This window comes from Dysidea avara, chromosome 2 (assembly GCF_963678975.1).
Source record: "Dysidea avara chromosome 2, odDysAvar1.4, whole genome shotgun sequence".
In the NCBI taxonomy this organism is placed as follows: Eukaryota; Metazoa; Porifera; class Demospongiae; order Dictyoceratida; family Dysideidae; genus Dysidea; species Dysidea avara.
Window position 1 is genome coordinate 19960428 of NC_089273.1, and position 19031 is coordinate 19979458.

The following is a 19031-nucleotide window of genomic DNA, read 5'->3' on the forward strand; positions in this document are numbered from 1 at the left end:
CTATGCCCCATAAGCATTAGCTACTTGTCAAGTCATATTAGATTGCATGTTTGTGTTTTGTTAATTTCAAAGCCAAATCAGGGCTGAAAGTTGTACAGCACAATGTTACAAGTGATTAAAGCTAAAATATTACATACCCAAATGTTGAAAGTTCAGTTTTTGCATGCCTATAATTATGTTGCACAATAAGAAGCTGGAGAGATACATCTGTTTGTGATATCTTGTTACACATAGCAACTCGAAAACTTATTATATGTAGCTATATCACTTTGTTTACATGTTGTAATCCAATCTAGGGATGTGGGAATTATACCCAAATAGTTTTGGGAATGATGATGAGGTAGAGAATTGATTTAATGTATAAAATTGGCATAAAAATACATTCAAGATAAATATACTCTAATAGAGCAGCCACTTATTCTAACAAAACAACCAGTGAAAATAGCTCATTACTCTATTACAGTAGTAAATAAGCAGCCTGCTTGATTTTCTGTCAATTGGTGTAGCTAGTTTTATCTGGCTGAACATTCTGAAAATAAAAATAAGGAAAAAGTTATAACAATGAGAATAAAATTGAGAGCAAAGAGTACATTTTGGGAATATTACAAGCATAATGTTTACTATTTGAGAGAAATTCAGAATAAAATAATATTTAAGTAAATAATTCTCACATCCCTATTCTAATCCAGTGTCAATATAAAGACTCCTTGAGCATACTAATAATTATGTAACTATGAGGATAACGTGTATAGCAAATACAATTTTTTTGTGTTTCTGCACATGTGAAAAGTTGTACTGAAATTACATATTGAGTGAGCATTGCAATAGCTACCACTTGCACATATTAACATTTACAAGACACTTTGATGATTGTGGTATATTTTCACATCTAGCTCCAATGGCTACTACTGTATTACCTGCAATTTAATATACAAGGTATAGCTATAAGTTGTCGTGTCAAGTAAATTGTGTGTTTGCAATTTAGAGCCTTTATGAACAAGAGCTAGCTAGTAAATACAGCTAGTGTGTATAGTTAGCCTGTGCCAACTAAAATGGTAGGGCTTTCCCCTAATGATTGTAAATAGTATGACATAAAATCGTACAAAACATCTATGTATACATGTAACTATTACTATACTTACTGTATGGAACAAGCAATCATGTGAAGGAGCTGATTTGTTATATTTATTCACAGTTGGGCATATCAAGACTTAAGTATGGATTCAAGCATATTTTTCTGCCTGATTTTTGCAATTTTGTCTTACAGTCAAGGTACAGTATGTGTAACAATGAACTAAATATCATAATTGAATAGACAATAATGTTTAGTACATGATCTATACAAAACTAGTACATCAAATTGCAGATTTATATCAGGATATTGCACTTTGATACATACTTGAGTACACAGCAGTTGAACATATGAGATTACTATAAAATGCATGCAAATGACAGTGGAGCCTGTAGCTATGTCTAGTCTATTAGTACATATACTATATGGCTATCCTAATTTCAAATGTCTGTTCATAGTTTCTGTAAATCTCGTCATTAAGACATTTATTGCAATATTACCACAACAGTACGATGATCAGAAATGTGGATGTAACCATATAGTATTCTTAAATTTAGAATCTTGGCAAAATCCAGACACATAGTTGCATTATTACAGTACATCAACAGTTGCATGTGTATTTAAAATAGTTCTTCAATGAACCCCAAATAATCTTATTTATGTTTCCTCAATGTTTAACTGTACTGTACACATGCATTGATAGTATTATTATCAATATTGTAAAACTGTTTATGCTATTGAGCTTCGTTGATGATGTTGGTATATGTTTTGGACAATTCTTACTATTCACAGTCATTGTGTGTAACAATGATGTTATGTTTCATTTTCACATGGGTATACACATTGCTTGCTATAAGACAACTGTAGTTTTCAATAGCTATATGGACAAAATTATTTTGGAGTCCACACATTTTAATTTGTTTATCTTCTACTATCAGAGAGCATAGAAGTTGTAAGAATTCTTCACCTTTATGTTGCATAATATATACGTAGCTTTAACAAATTAGCTCATCAGACAATTTTTGAAGTACATGCAGTTTGAGTCATAAAGTTTAGAGTAGATAATCTCCTAGATTTTTTGGCTACATCTTATAAAATGGAAGCTATGGTGTATTACATGTAGTTTAGATTATACTTTGTAATTATTGATAATAACAATGTGCTACATACAGTGAAATACAATTACAATCTGAGTACTATTGTGCTTGCAACGCTCAATTACTACAACTCAAATTTTTAGCACAATGCCCTCCCCCATTTAATGGAATACTTCACTGTCCAAATGGACCTACTGGTACAATTGGGGACATCTGCACATTCTCCTGTAATACCGGTTATCAACTATTTGGAGCTCAAAATGGAACTTGTTTAATTGATGGTACTTGGAGTGGAGGACTATCATTTTGCTATGCATTTAATTGTCCTCAAAGAATTTTTATTTCAAATGATACATATGTGTCACTAGTAGGTTCAACATGCAGACAGTCATATTTATCACAATGCAGGTTATCCTGTCGTGATGGCTTCAATGGAGAAGATGTTGTTTATTTGTGTAATGTAACAAATGATCCTGCTATCCTTGATTGGGTACCAATAGGTGGAGTACATTCAGTATGTGTGAGAGGTTTGTTATGCATTTTTCATTTAATTAATTAGTTACTCAGTGTACCCATACATAACATGAATACAGATTATAATTCAAGTTTCAGTTAGTTCACAACAAAGATGTGAATATTGTTGCTATATATCAACCCAAGGCCAGGATTGAATGTTTATATTCTATGAGCTCACATGGGATTAACAAGCTTTTAGCTTTGAAATAGATGATTTTGGTTGAAATAAGCAAATAATTACTGATGTATTAGTTTCTAATATACTTTTTATAAGCCTTTTATCCAAAAGGGTTTTATGGTTTGATTTCCAAGCACAGCAAGGTTTTAGCTAACTGCACTTCTGGGATTTAACTTCCTATATAGTCTGTGTTTTTATCCTTTGGTGTATAGTGGTAGATATAGAATTTTAATGCATCTCAGTTAATTGCAGATAGTTACCAATGTGTGCTAGCCAACCAGACATGTGTATAAAAAAGTGTACACCTCATACACAGCTGAATGTAGAGGTGACCAAAAAATACCTAAAGATGGAATTACTGCATTCATAGGAAAGACATTTTCATTTTCTTTACAAAGTGTGACACTTGTGTGAGCTAATTAATGGTTTTCGGATGGCAGCAATAATTATTGGTAGACTAAACTAATTGGAATAAAGTAATAAATAATCAGTTGGGATTCAAGAAGTCAGTGTGATTAATTATAAGTTTAAGAGGTTATGGATTCCACCTATTATGGCTCCTTTGCCACTGTGCCTAGGCATGTTGCCGGAGGATCGTTTGGTATGGGATTTTTAGTGTTTTAGTATTAAGATCACATGAGTCCATGTATTTACAGGCTTTAGCAGTCTCAAAGTCCCATAGTAGGAAAACTTGTTCGATCAGTTTAGTTTTTTAATCTAATGTACTTTTGGGTCTTCTTTGCACTTAATTAACCGGTTGCCTACATATGTATAATATATATATATGTGCTGCAAGCATGTAAGTGTATTAAAGTAGTCCATTCTACCATCCCAGTATAGTCCAGATTGCATATAACCTTCCTGTATATAAAAGTACATAATTACTACTGTAGCGAAATAGTGACCAATCACAATTCTTTTATCTCCAATTTTAGCTCATTGCCCTGCTCTGATGAATGGAGTACTGTATTGTCCAAATGGAGATACTGGTGCAATCGGGGATATCTGCACATTCTCCTGTAATCCAGGTTATGAATTACAAGGAGCTCAAATTGGAACTTGTTTGATGGACTACACTTGGAGTGGAGAACTACGGACATGTGTACCCTATAGCTGCCCTGACAGAATAACAACCTCTAATACTTCCTTTGTGTCTCTGGTGAATTCAACATGTGGTCAAACCTATTCATCACGATGTAGGCTTTATTGTCTAGATGGTTTTGTTGGAGAAGATGTCATATATGTGTGTAATATAACAAATAATCCTACTGTCGTTGACTGGGTACCAATAGGTGGAGTACACTCAATCTGTGAGAGAGGTTTGTTCTTTTATTATATGTGGCAACAGAATTCGGGTATTAATTTTATATGTACTTACGTATGTACGTATTTATATATATATATATATATATATATATATATATATATATATATATATATATATATATCTGTATATGTATGTATGTACGTGCATAACTATGTACAGTATGTATGTACACAAGTATATAATTATGTACATACATATGTATGTACTGCATATGTTTGTATGTAAATCAATTACTTGCTGTTCATCCTGTATACCTGTTGTGTTGGCTAACTACATAACAGCCTTGGGAAGAACAAATCACTGATAAAAACAACCAAGTTGTAAAGGAATAATACACTGCATATGTAAACAATTACTTGTAAGCCACAAATTGGACTTCATTAATTTTATTATGAAGCAACAAAGGTGTGTTTTTATTTCTTAATGCAGCACTGTAAACTATCTTATCATTACTTTTTCTATCACAATAGTGTCACTTGAAATTACAATTGGAGAGTTCAGCAAATATAAGGAAACTAACCTATGCAGTAAATCTTCAAACCTATGTAATAGCCAGAATGGATTTTAACTTTTAGTATTAAAATAATATTATAAACTGACTTTTAGAATCACATTATCAGATACATTATGCCTATAGAAATATTTTGTTATAATTGTTGCATATACATTATATTAAAGGCAATTATCTACATAATACACTTATTTTAGTTCAGTGTCCACCTCCAATTAATGGAATACTTCATTGTCCTAATGGAGCTGCTTCTGGTGCACATGGGGATATTTGCACATTCTCCTGTAATCCAGGTTATGAATTACAAGGAGCTCTAGTTGGATTTTGTTTAGCTGATGAAACTTGGAGCGGAAGACCATCGTGTGTGCTTCGTGACTGTCCTGACAGAATACCAGCCACTCACAACTCAATTGTTTCTCCAGTAAACTCATCATGTACACTGACATATTTATCACAATGTAGGATATACTGTCCAGATGGTTTGATAGGAGATGACATCACATACTTGTGTAATATAACAAATAATCCTGCTGTAGTTGACTGGGTACCAATAGATGGAGTACATTCTGTCTGTGAGAGAGGTTTGTTATATGTGTAGTACAAATAAAACTGTAATCATTGTCTGTTTGGTTTATGTGGATTTGAAACAATTACATGCATGTAGGCATGTTCACTAGGTTTTGCATGCAATTATAAGTGCAGCAACAACAACATTGCATTCATTAAGTGATAATAAACTTGAATTGATGAAACAAATTTCCATGCTATATGTATTATAACTAGAGGGTACAGCTCTCTCTCTCTGATTTCAGAAATTTAGTGCCAACTACATGTACAAGTGGAACCACTAAAATTAATTAGTTTTATGCACAACAATAAACACATCTCTTGTATTGACTGTTTGATAATATTAGTGTTAATAATCTGCATATTTTTAGTTCAGTGTCCACTTCCAATCAATGGAATACTGCTGTGTCAAGATGGAGCTATTGGCAGCTACGGAGATAATTGTACATTCTCCTGTAATCCAGGTTATGAATTACAAGGAGCTCACAGTGGAACTTGTTTAGCTGACCAAACTTGGAGTGGAGGACTACCATCTTGTATAACACTTTACTGTCCTGTTAGAATTTCAACTTCAAATAATATACTTGTGTCTCTGGAAAATTCATCATGTACTCTGACATATTTATCACAATGCAGGTTATCCTGTCAAGATGATTTTATTGGAGATGATGTCACTTATCTGTGTAATGTAACGAGTGATCCTGGTATCCTTGACTGGGTACCGATAAGGGGTGTACACTCAGTTTGTGAGAAAGGTATGTTTGTGCTAGAAAAGTGGATCTTTAATCAAAAGAGCTTATTCCAGAATACAAAAATATATGAAACCAGACTGAAGTTACTTAGTGACATGGAAACCATCCCAATCATACTACATACTGTGTAAAGTTTTACATGCCTATTATAATAGATTTGGAGTAATGAGATTTATCAAAATATTATTATAATTTTGTGTTAGCAGTTTACTACATACAGTTATGTTTTAAAGTTTTACTTCTCAAATTTTATAGTTGAATGCCCTCCTCCAACAAATGGTGTGCTTTATTGTCTGGGTGGATACAAGATCACTGCTACACTTGGAGACAGTTGTATATTCTCCTGTAATCCAGGCTATAAGCTACAGGGATCCTCCTTCGGAACTTGTTTAAGTGATGAAAGCTGGAGTGGAGGAGTACGATCTTGCACACCTCTTAACTGTCCCGATATTATTTCAACGTCCATAAATACTAATGTTACTTTAATAAACTCATCATGTACTCTGGAATACCAGTCATGGTGTGTGTTATCTTGTACTGAAGGTTTTACTGGAGCAAACGTCACTTACTTTTGCAATGCAACAAATGTTCATAATTCAGTTGACTGGGTTCCAATAGGAGGACATCATTTATCTTGTGATAATGGTTAGTTTATGGTAAATTTTCTTGTTAATGTCCAGAACTACCTTTGTGCTAAACACCTAGTACATGTATTTACATATTTGCATATACACCAATTTTCAATCACATGAATACAATCAATGTGCTAATTCTATTCTACTCTGATCTTCTAGTTGTAATCATTGTATGCTTAAGCTACTATGCAACCATATGTAACGCAATGTTTAATATAAAAGGTATAAAAACATTCTACAAATGTATGGCATACTATACCAATTTTTCTGCATTTATTAAACAGATATTCAATAATCAATATCAAGATTCTCGCTTTATTGTACTGGCTTTCTTCCAGGATAATTTTGAGTAATAGTTGTAACATAGGTGCAGGTGTTTGTCTGATACATACACACAAGCACTAGAATGGCAGGCCTGAGTACAAGTGCATGTATATCAGGCAAATCACAAGTTTCCATATCACTACACTTGAGTGTATAGCACATAGTTTGGTGTGTAATGGATTTTGACATCACAATAGGTCAATCAAAACTCCAATTAGTATAGTGCAACAATGATATTAATTTTGACGCTACATTAATTTAAATTCTACAGTATGGCAAAATGAAACTATATTATGTAGTTTTGTACTAATGTCCAACCATGAATGTACGTGTATATAAACTTAATATTACTTTTTTCTGAATCTAAGCATTGTGTGGTATACGATGATACTTCATTGATGCTATAACACCACAAAATTTATTTTGTTAGTTAAATGCTCTTACATTTGGTTACTGCAAAACTTTCCTCCCCTTAAAAATAGACACTGACTTTAATACAAAAAACATAAATCTAATTCTACAATATCAAAGATTTAAGTTAATGCCCTAAATTATCACATCCAATTTCTTGGAGTACCTGGTAAAACGCTTACTGGAGTATTCTGCCCAGCATCTAGTATGGTGGATTTGTGCTAAAGAAATTGACTATTATAATGTGTAAAATCAATCCTGTCCATAACTGTATTATGTTACAGGTGCTTCAGTTGCAAGTGCCTCCACAGGAAAGAGCTCTGACAGTACATATATTCCAATTATAGCTGGAGGAGTGAGTGGAGTCATATTACTTATCACAGTAACATGTATCATTGTACTACTATTCATGAGAAAGTCATGCAAAAGAAAAGCTAGTTACATTGATAATCAAGGAACTTTCTCAATGCCAAGTATGGTCACTGGCAAATTCAACCCAGTATACAAAGATACACAAGAGAGTAACTGTATGGAAACTTGCAAGATGACTTCATCATTTCAGAGTGGCATGGGAGCTGGTGCCCTACAAGTGGATCAGTCTCTACGTTATGACAATGTAACAATTAATCCAAATGCTCAAGCTGAATATGAAATTTTTAAACCACAAAAGCCACCTGAACAAAAAGAAATGGAGGATTGCTATATGGAAATGAATCCTGCAGGTAAAGATGTCACAGATGAGCCAGTGTATGATACAATCTGTGATCACAGTAAAAAAGAGGAACAAATGTATGAAAATTCTTCTAAGACTAGATATCAAAATACTTTGCCAGCAAATTTTAAGTGTACTAGTAATTCTTATAGCTGAATAACAAAAAACTGATATAATTTGTTGACAAAACTTTTGATATAGCTACTGGTATGTATTTGCTGTAAAACCAATGAACTTCAATTTTGCGATAAACTTGTTAAACCATCAGTTTTAAATGATTATAAAATAAAATAATTAAACACAATAATTTAACAAAATAATTATTACTATAGCTAACATGCCAGTTATGTTGTAAGTACGTCTTGTTTTGCTACACTTTATCACTTGGATTCCTTCTTTATTTTTAAATTAATACTTTTAAATGTAGTGTTCAGTTTGCTTGCATTGCATGCAATAATATAGTCGTCTGTTAACATGATAAATATACAATACAACCAAACAAGCTTATAAAAGTGGGTTGCCTTATGATATCTATGAAAAGAGGTTCACAAGGACCATGATTATCAATTTGTCATCTAATGTCTCATAATTACTCTGCTGGTTTTTAAAATTATCTCTACAAAATTCATCCTTACGCATGGATCAACTAGCTAGCCATGTGGCCTCAGTACCTAAATTCATGAATGCTCTGTTAGAATATTTTAGTAGAATAGCTTGATTTTATTCTTAAATATTCAGAAAAAAATCTAACAATTAATGATAAAAGTGTTTTGGTGAATTTAAACAGTGGATAGCTTTCTACATTGGTCACTTTATTTTCTGTTACCCTCCTTGTTCCTATGTGCTTTACTCCTACCTGCATGGTCTCCAGAAATTTGCATCCAATATCTAGACTATTTGCCAACGTGTCTTAAAACATTAATTTTGTTGTTGTGACAAACACCTATGATGATTCACACATATTGAAGCTGGATGATGAACCATGTTATAAAGGTAGCTACTGACCCTTCTATACTTGAATTTTAAAATCTTAATTTTTATGCAAGAAAATTACTAGTAGACATATTAAAATGCATCAATAAATTTTGGGTAGGGCTCCATAGTGCTGATACATGCTGAGCAGAAAACTACATTTCTACTACTTTTGGTTGTATTTCTGTCACAATGATGAATAACCTGATAGTATTTTTTTCTACAATATTACAGGTATAACGAAAGGTCCTATGCATTAAAAAAGTCAATAAAATATTTTTGCAATACACTGTATAACATCATACTATATAACATCTAATCCAGCTCGGTCATATGATCTAGTTAAGTTTGCTTTTTTGATGCATAGGAACTTCTTTGTACTTGTGGCTAAGCAATAAAACAAATCAAAAGCAGCCTACAATAATTATTGTGACACAATTTATAACTAAAAGTTGTTAAAAACTCAGATTTTCAACTATTTTTGATTCCTAGGAATTATACTGGGTCAGGGTTGACATTTTAAAAGAGTCTATGAAAACTGGTTTACTAAATTTCTGCTGACTTCTATATTGTTGCAGAGCAATGAGAAATGCTGTATTTTTAAAACATTTGACTCATTGCGAGTGTTGGATCATGTTTGAAGGGTCATTTCCAGGTTTGGAGTTTATACATGCACCATACACTGTGACTAATGTCAGTAGATCCTCTTTCTTGAATTGTGGATAAAATCATTGGTATTATGTTGTTTGGTTCTCATCACCTGTAGTGCAGCAAAAATGGATGCAGGTGCGAGGTGATTAATTAGCTATACACTTGACTCTTTCATTTGAGTATATAACTGCTTGATCCTAAAAAGGTACAAAAGCCATGAATAAGAATGTAGGGAATTTATTCCTTAGTTAAACTTTTGCTAGGTTTAGCTATATGTGCAGCTAACCTTTAACACTAGGTCATTCTGTGACTCGCTTTATCGTGAAACAGAGCATTCACGTGATCTATAATCAATAAAATTTGATACAGCCACCTAAAAATTGACATAGGTGGTGATTGGAAACAAGAAATAAAAAAATGATGGCCTAAACTGTTAAGGTTATGCCACATAAACTCAATTATCAATGCTCCAATACTCAAATTAGTAGTGCAAGAGGGTGAATTTTTATTATATCTCTTATTGACTGGAAGGTGAAATAGCTAGCTTAAAATGACTCTGAATGCAATTTTCTTGGATTGTTCTATATAGTTAGTTACCAATTTTAAAAGTACTAGATGGTTGCACTTAGCCACTAGTGGTACAAAAAACTCTTGATATGATAAGAAAAATGACAATTCGGAAAAACGAACACATTGAAAATTGAAGAGATGTAACCAGAACTATTGCAAACAAACTAAGCCACATATCACAAGAATTTTGTTTAGAAGGAAGTGAAGGTTTGTAGGATTGACTGTTACCAAAACTAGAAACATAAGTAATCTGATATCTGCAAAAGATTTGAAAATCACACAACATGAAAGCAAAGACGTAAATAGAACCAAAGACAACCTTTTGATGTCCAATTGATCATGTAGTTGCTGTTTAGAATATGTGTATCCACCTACTACAATAAAAAAATGGTTTATAGCACTCAATACTGATGAAGCAATACTGGAGATAACCACAATCACTCACTTTCATTGATCCCAAATGTCATTAATTAAAGACCGAAGAGGTAGGTAGAAAAAACCTGAGTATCACTCCTAAGGAAGTGCAAAAGGGACAGGTATGCAGTATAGACCCATGTAGGTGTCATTAGCTGCAAATAACTTACATCGAATAAGAGCAGTAGTAAAGAATGTAAGTTGATTTTGTCAGCCCCTTATGTATTATTTCATCATAGTACTTAGTTACCTCAAAGGGTAATAGTATTATACAATGCATTGTAACACATTACCCCTAATATAACTTAAACTCTAATACAACAGTCAGGAATATGGAGCCACTCTTAGTTTTAGGGAATTGTGCAAGGGATAGTTGGCTCAAGCAAATTACTTCTTCACATTAATACAGTACCTGTCCAATACAGCAAAATCTTACGTGGCCTTAAAACATAGCATTAATGAGATTATACATGCTAGCTATTAATAACTGTAACAAACAAAGATCATAATATGACAATTGCCTGTACTCACCATCCTGGTCCAGTATAGTTACCGTAGTATTATTACTACTAGTAACACCACTGGGTAGTGATGATGGATCAATAATAAGATTAAATGTTTCTGACATTTCAAGAATATCATCATCAGTTATTGTAACACTAAATGTAACATCATTCTCTCCAGCAGGAATTGTAACAGGATATGGTCCAGAACTGTAGTCACTACCTATACATTGATAATATGGTAACAGATATATGTATAGCAATTGCTCACCACTCAGTGTTGGGAGTAACGCGTTACTTATGTAACGCGTTACGTAATATTATTACTTTTGTGGTAACAAAGTAAATAATAACGAAATACGCTATAAAAACAAGTAATATAACGCAAGCTACTTTACTTACAAATGTAACGCGTTACATAAGTAATATAGTTACTGTAACGAGTCTAATATTACGTAATATTATTACTACAAGTAACGAAGTTACTAATCTCGTTAGTTATCCTCTGAGTAACGCCTAGCCACAACGAAGTAACGAGGCCTACTGAATGAAGCTTATTCACCAGCTTCTTACTTATAACCAAAATTTGCATATTGTCCAACAACGCAATCATGTCACGTGATAAAGTGGTAGTTTCACACGTGACAACTTAAGGCTGTGGACACAAAGTAATATAATATGTAATATTATTACAGTTACTTTATTTTATGGGTAATATGTAACTGTAACTAAATAGTTCAGTTGCAAGTAATATGTAATATGTAACTAGTTACTTTTACAAAGTAACTTGCCCAACACTGTCACCACTAGTAGTAATACTGTTACTCTTCACTGTTTAACACAATGTCAATTGATGATGGATTACTGTGGTGTAGTGTAATGTCAACTTTTCCATCATATTCATTAACACTGTATGTTGATGATGTGAATCTCACAGTAGAAGCTGGGAACAACAAAAATCATTAAATAATCTAGTTATAGAACTGTTAGAGTGACTTACTAGTGGTGTCTATTATATTCACATTAGCCTGATCATGACCATGTTTAACAGTTACTACTTTCGGAAGTAAACTGTTAGTAATAGATATTGTGAATAATTCATTTCCTTTCAATATATCATTAACATTTATTGGAACATCAAATTGAACTCTGGTCACTCCAGCATGAAATGTAATATTGTATTGTCCAGCTTTATAATCAGTACCTACTTATTAACAATCAATTATACATTCTCGGTAAACAATTTACATATTCACCAGTAGCTGATCCATTAATGGTTGACACTTGTACAGTAATATTAGTTGATGATTGGTTACAGAGAGCTAGTACAGGTTGTGCTGGTCCATCATCTTCATTAACGCTGTATGTTGACTAACTGAAACTTATGGTAGAGGCTGACAACAATTGAAATTTTACATTATACAGTATCCATGCAAAAACAGGCAAGCTGTATAAAAAGGTAGCCGTAGTGGCTGCATGGCACTATGGTCATAATGGCCACTATACAATATGGTTGTAATGGCAGCATGACATACTACTACGTGTCCTGATACATACGTGGACTTACTAGTGATCTCCATTATGGTCACCACAGTATACCTATGACTACTAATTGTGATACTGTATCTTGAGGACAAGGTAACCACCATTGATTCTACAACTGTACAACAACTGACTCAGTACAACTACAAGAAGTCCTATTAGAATTATTATTACCTAATGGTTACATGGTGTGTGTGTGTGCAAGTATGTGTTTATAAGGTCTGTGCTACATAATGATTATTTGATAGTTATAATTCAACAATACTAAGTGTGAATGTTTCATTGTTTTCTGATACATTATCATTATATTTATTGGAACATTAAATGGAACACTGGTTATTCTAGTAGGAAATGTGTAACATTTTGTAATGATGTTACTTTATTATTATTATTATTATTATTATTATTATTGTGATTTTGCTGCTGAAAGACATGGATACAAACTGGGGGTTGGTATAAAACTAAACTAGACTATAAAATACAGCAGCTGGTGTGCTGATAAGAGCTATCAGCACCCAATTATAAGTTAAGATTACAAGGGAGCAACTAAAAATTACAAGTAAACTAATTAATTAACAAAGGGGTAATTGGGGTGGAACTATACCTATGACAAGGACATACAACATGATAAGTACAATAATTATTGTCATCAAAGTTTGAAGTGAAAATGGCCCAGAAGATGTTGTTTAACTGTTTCTTTAGTGTTGCTATAGATAGATCTAGATTTAAAGGTGGCAGTACATTCCATAAACGTGGTAAACGGTTAAAATAAAAGTGCCGGGAGGTGCTATATTTCGTATAATTATGAACTAGCTTGGAATGGGTTGATGATCTTGTAGAACTGTTGCTGTTAAAATGGACCCACTTGGAGATGTCAAAGTGTAAAGATGGATTCTTGATGGATTTAATAAAAAAATAATAAGTCATTTAGTTCGTAAGTAAACATGAGGGGAAGCATCGACAACTTTAATAGTCTAGTTTTATAGGATGAAGTATAATCATTAAGAATGTACTTTGTGGCTCTCCGCTGAACCCTTTCCAAAAGCTGGATATCTTGAACAAGATATGGTAGGGTTGGGCGATATTGAAAATTTCCTCCCACGGTTATTGTGGAGCTTATTATCATGACTATTGCAAATATCACGGTATTGAAATGAACTATAGCAAGTATACGCTCAAAATGATTTACACATTATATTTGCATGGGTGAACTTCGTTTACTAGCTACCACAACTGCAAAGGGTTTGGAAAAACCAGCCTAACTTATAGAGATGCCATGGAGTGCATATAAATTTTGAAAAGAGGCATAGTTCCTATGTACATAGCCAACAGATAATTTACTAAGGCTTACTAAGTTGAGGCCAGAATTTTTATCCCACAATCAGAGTAGTGTTGCATCCAGTAGCTACACGTGCCTCGTGTGTATTCTAATAATTAGTGCATTGCTTCGTGTAGTAGTGCATGGGTTAGGTTTGTTTGCTAGTACAAGGAGGCTGGAATGCTGATTGACAAGCTGCTAACACGTGTAAGTGTGTATCTGCAGCTGCATTCCCGCTATGATATTGCAATAACCATTTATACTGGTATGGTAGTTTTTCAAAAACAAGGCGGTATTGGTTATTGCCAGCTGTAATATCACCTTGTTATAGTCGTACTGGTATATCGCCCAACCCTACTCTATGGTAGTACTTAACTTGTGGCAGTCAACCAAAACCCCTTGGTTTGGGTATATTCTTAATCAGCACACACTAACTCACAAAATGAGACCAACTTTAGCGAATTTGGGTAAGGGGCAATCCAGTACACTATGAGGTTTGCATAATGAGGTAACTGATTTCTCAAATAGAAGATTGTATGGAACGTGTATCATGGCTGTGAATAACTGCCACTATAAAACTTTACATTAACATACTGAGTGAGTAATAGCACCCTCAGAATTCTCAACGTGTGGAGTCTCCTATCGTCTCCCTTCTTCCCACCTTACTTCACCATAACAACATAATGTGAGGCACCACACATTGATCAAGCAAACATGACAATGAGATTCTGCCACTTTGTTGATTTGGGTGAAAACTGGGCAACTGAGGATGTCATTGGGCTGCAGTTACATGCAGTAAACTATGACAGCTTACCATGCATGATTGAAACCATAAACCATGTTATTGTTAAATAAATTCCTAAGCAATGCTATGGCTCATGAGCAACAAAATGTTATTCAATCCAATGACGTTATTCAATTAGGTGACACCTTAGTTTTTGTAAGTAAGTAATAATTCGTTGTTTCATAGAACAATGAGCTAGCATTTCCTGCACCCAATTTCCAACCCAAATTCTTCAGCTATCCAGCTGCAAGATGACAGTGATAGAACGTTATATAAAGTACAGTACAATTACATCATTTGTATTATAATCTAGTGATTTTGCACACTCTATTATATATTTATGTACTTACTTATTATATTTATTGTATTTTTTTGTACATGGCAACACAGGATACTATTACAATTAATAATGATAATAAAGGTTAACTGTGCATGAAAACAGGGTGTAATGGAGCTCTAAGTGTTATGTTGTTGAGTCCTCGTTGATGTGAACCAGATGAATTTAGATAGGGTGTGTTTTGCCATGCAGACCGAAGAGGAGTGGGATAGTAGCTCTTGCTGGTTACTTCAATGAGTGGTGGATGTAACAACTCCATGAGACTGGTATTACATGAGGCCTCAGTGAAGGAGTTGGTTGGCCAAGTGGAAATATTGTCCAATGCACAGTTTGCTTCTGGGACTAGGATTTGAAATTTGTTCTGTTGGTAACGAGAAAGATAGTCAGCAATATCCCGGCGTGTAAGTGATGCAGACAGTGATGTTGTATTTAGCAGTACAGAAATACAGTAAACGAACCAAGCCTATCACAGCAAAAATAGTGTTCCAATACTACCTACCCCCGTCTTTATTCAGTATTGGAACAACTATTTTAAAAAAGTCCCTATAATGAGGCCAAACGAACCTCAAATCTATAAATGACTCTAATGTTATTTACTACTTGAGGCTGTGGTCTGTTTTTGTTTGAGCCAAGGTAGAACTTTTGGATTATTAGTTCCGACACCTAAACATAGACGGAATAAATACAGTCAGTATTTGTGTATAAAATATGCTGTGTATGTTCTTGCTTGCATGGGTGGTACCTGTTTCCATAAATTATACTGACTACAGCTTGATTATCACAATGAAACAAAATCCTTTGCCTGCACCAAAATGATCTCCCGGTGTGTATTGCTACAACTATTGTAAATAGTTCCTTCTAAATGATGTCCATTGTCATTATGCTTTCAACCAATGTAGTGGGAGCCTTCTGCCGCACCAGTATGCACCCCACCCATGAGTTCCTGAGGCATCCATGTATAGTTGTAACTTATATAGGACCTGGGGTCCAATGGTCTTCTAATATCAGGCTCTTTCCAGGCCATTGCAGTAGAAAATCAAGCCACCACCACATGTCCATATGGGCATCTACAGTAATTCTGATCCTGTGGTAAAGACAATCAACTTTGGTGCTTAAATCTATCATTCTTCTTAGAAAAATTCTGCCAGCCGGGACCACTTTGCAAGCGGTGTACAAGAAGGTAACCAACCATAATGCAAAGCAAGTGTATCACGAAAAGCAGTTTTGTGTAAAGAATCTGTACGTGATTTGAAATCATTTCGTGGTTTGAAACTTGATTTGTGATTTGAAATTGGATTTGTGATTTGAAACGTCATGCGTGTGATTTGTAAGGTTATTACTGGGTTCTGAAGGACATTTGTTCATGATTAAGAACTAGTATTGTATTACTGTGAGCTTGTATTGTTTATAAACATGTTTTCGAGACTAGTTTTCAAGTAGCATTACTCGCGTGGGTGAATCCCTCAGGGTTTGTTTGATTTGTGATTTACTAGCTGAAGGGCATACTGTACATGATTTGTAGAGGTGTCATACCTCCCCATCTGTACATGCTGTACAACATTTCAAACATTTTGAGAGGCTTTATTCTGGCTTCACTGATGGAAAAAATAGGCAATTTTTGGCTTGGAGAGGTGAAGTTCCGAATAGTCCACCATCTAGCATCAATCTTTCTTTCTTTCTGTGTGTGTGTGTGTGTGTGTGTGTGTGTGTGTGTGTGTGTGTGTGTGTGTGTGTGTGTGTGTGTGTGTGTGTGTGTGTGTGTGTGTGTGTGTGTGTGTGTGTGTGTGTGTGTGTGTGTGTGTGTGTGTGTGTGTGTGTGTGTGTGTGTGTGTGTGTGTGTGTGTGTGTGTGTGTGTGTGTGTGTGTGTATTCAACCATCTAGCATCGATCTTTCTCTGTCTATGTACAATGTTAGAGAGATATCAAAATGCCTTAGATAATGATTTCATCTCCGACAGTCTAATGTCCCAAATTAAAATAGTGTAACTAGCTACACAATCTTCTGCCCACAAAAGTATTTATCATATTTCTAACACAGCATAATTCATTGTTATTGTTGTTATTGTTATTACATAAATACCAACTGTATTTGTTCCATCTATGTTTAGGTGTTGGAACTAATAGTCCAAATATTCTACCTTGGCTCAAACAAAACCAGACCACAGCCCCCAATAGTGAATAACATTAGAGTCATTTATAGATTTGAGGTTTGTTTTGTCTCGTTATAAGGAGTTTTTAAAAATAGTTGTTCCAATACTGAATAAAGACGGGGTTAGAATATGTAGTATTGGAACACTATTTTTGCTGTGTAAATAATTTGAAATGCACTAAAATTGTATTGGTAGGGGCTGTATTGTAGCTAGTAGAATAAATTTGAGCATAATAGGAAGTAAAATTACTCCAGCAGGGAAATCAGTGTATTTCACAAAATTATAATAAAGATCAAGATGCTCTAATAGAACAGTCAGCCATTATTCTAATATAGCAGTCATTTCAACTCTACTGCATACTGCTCCATAATAGAACAGTACTAGTCATGAGCATTCAGAATCATAATGATGTATAATAGGGTACAACTAGCTATGTACCGTCTAGCTAAATAACACTCATTACAAAGCCCATATTTCTGTTCCCCAGACAGATAGCTTTATAATTTTGCTGTGAACAGTGTAACTATAATATTTGCAAACTCTTACTGTGAACAATATCTTTTGCAACTATACCATCATATCTACATTTTATGCAAATATTTGTACAATAATTAGATAGTAATAATCATCTCCCATCCTCACCAGTTCAGAGGTATTTAGGGGACAGGAAACAAGGTATTGATATATGCTTCGAAATAGCACATTCTGAGCCTCACAATGTGGTCTATAGTTCACAAAAATATACTAATGGAGTATTCAAAACCACCTGCACCAGCTGGATCTGTCAGCATCGGACATTAACTTGGGTAATTCTATGTCAAATTATCAGAAGAATTAAAATGTTAACCCACTCTTTTCAAATTTTTTCAATATTGCCACAAAGACGGTGAATGTATCATAAGACAAAATCATACACCAAGTTTCAATTGTTCACATTCTGTGTTATACCCTTTTGCAGGTATTTTATTGCATTTGTGATGTTAAGCATCATTTGTGCACAAAATAACCTGTTTAATGCAGTCACCTCCTTAATAAGGTCAGGAAATTTTTATCCAGAAGTGAGCTGAATGGACAGGTTCACTTTTACTTTTATGCTTATTGATTAGGTAAAGTTTTGTAGTAGTAATAAAATGGATTGTAGCAATAAGTCAACTGCAAGTTCTTTTTTGATGTCAAGCTTGAATTTCTGCCTGTAAACAATTGTTGGATCTTGAATAAAGCATATGTAATGAGTGATGGGATCCATGCCAAAATAGCCTAGCTGTGAATTAAAACAAAACCGGCAACCAAGAAATTGCTGCAATAATTTTAATAAAACTTGTTAATAGAAGTTGCATAATTATTTTAGACCAAAACTTTGAATAGCCTTTAATTGTCATGTCCTTTTGTGTATTGTCCATTCATTGTCCATTGTTGCTATTGTACATGTACACTTGTGAACCTAATAGTTAACATCAATCAATTTTGGATGCTACTCCACTTATTTATTGTTTACTTGTTTTTACTGCATTATAATTCACAATTCTTTTCCCCCCTCTGTATTAAGATTTGGAACTGTCTACTCACATCTGGATTTTTTTAGAAAGAACTTCAATTATTATACCCAAGAAATAAATACGAATCAGTGTTATAGTTAGTAAGAAATGACTGTGATGGTAAGTTAGTGACAAAAATTTTACTAACGACAA

The 19031-nt window shown here is 33.9% G+C and overlaps 1 protein-coding gene and 1 long non-coding RNA gene across 4 annotated transcripts in view; one reads left to right on the forward strand and one right to left on the reverse strand.

Moving 5' to 3' along the window:
- The first annotated feature begins 1132 nt into the window (after window positions 1–1132).
- Window positions 1133–8409, forward strand: LOC136246791 (P-selectin-like). The gene is made up of 7 exons (XM_066038350.1): window positions 1133–1272; window positions 2313–2696; window positions 3799–4182; window positions 4899–5282; window positions 5640–6023; window positions 6276–6665; window positions 7675–8409. The coding sequence occupies exons 1-7, from the start codon at window positions 1218–1220 to the stop codon at window positions 8256–8258; spliced, it is 2565 nt and encodes an 854-aa protein (XP_065894422.1). The 5' UTR covers window positions 1133–1217; the 3' UTR covers window positions 8259–8409.
- A 3211-nt stretch (window positions 8410–11620) lies between these two features.
- Window positions 11621–19031, reverse strand: part of LOC136246801 (uncharacterized) — a 185404-nt gene continuing 177993 nt past the window's right edge. Inside the window, exons 2-4 of one of the 3 annotated variants that reach the window (XR_010696841.1) lie at window positions 12469–12606; window positions 12213–12416; window positions 11621–12155 (exon numbers count right to left, since the gene is read on the reverse strand). This is a non-coding gene — a long non-coding RNA (uncharacterized lncRNA). Of the gene's footprint in view, window positions 12156–12212; window positions 12420–12468; window positions 13135–19031 lie in introns of those variants that run through there. The other 2 variants (XR_010696840.1, XR_010696839.1) reach the window with 2 other exon arrangements.

What these genes read in the sequence shown, in the direction of transcription:
- LOC136246791 (XM_066038350.1), top strand. Translation starts at nt 1,218, where the DNA reads ATGGATTCAAGCATATTTTTCTGCCTGATTTTTGCAATTTTGTCTTAC. An exon ending in ACACTCAATCTGTGAGAGAG is followed by an intron (nt 4,183 to 4,898) that starts GTTTGTTCTTTT and finishes CACTTATTTTAG; the next exon opens with TTCAGTGTCCACCTCCAATT. An exon ending in ACATTCTGTCTGTGAGAGAG is followed by an intron (nt 5,283 to 5,639) that starts GTTTGTTATATG and finishes GCATATTTTTAG; the next exon opens with TTCAGTGTCCACTTCCAATC.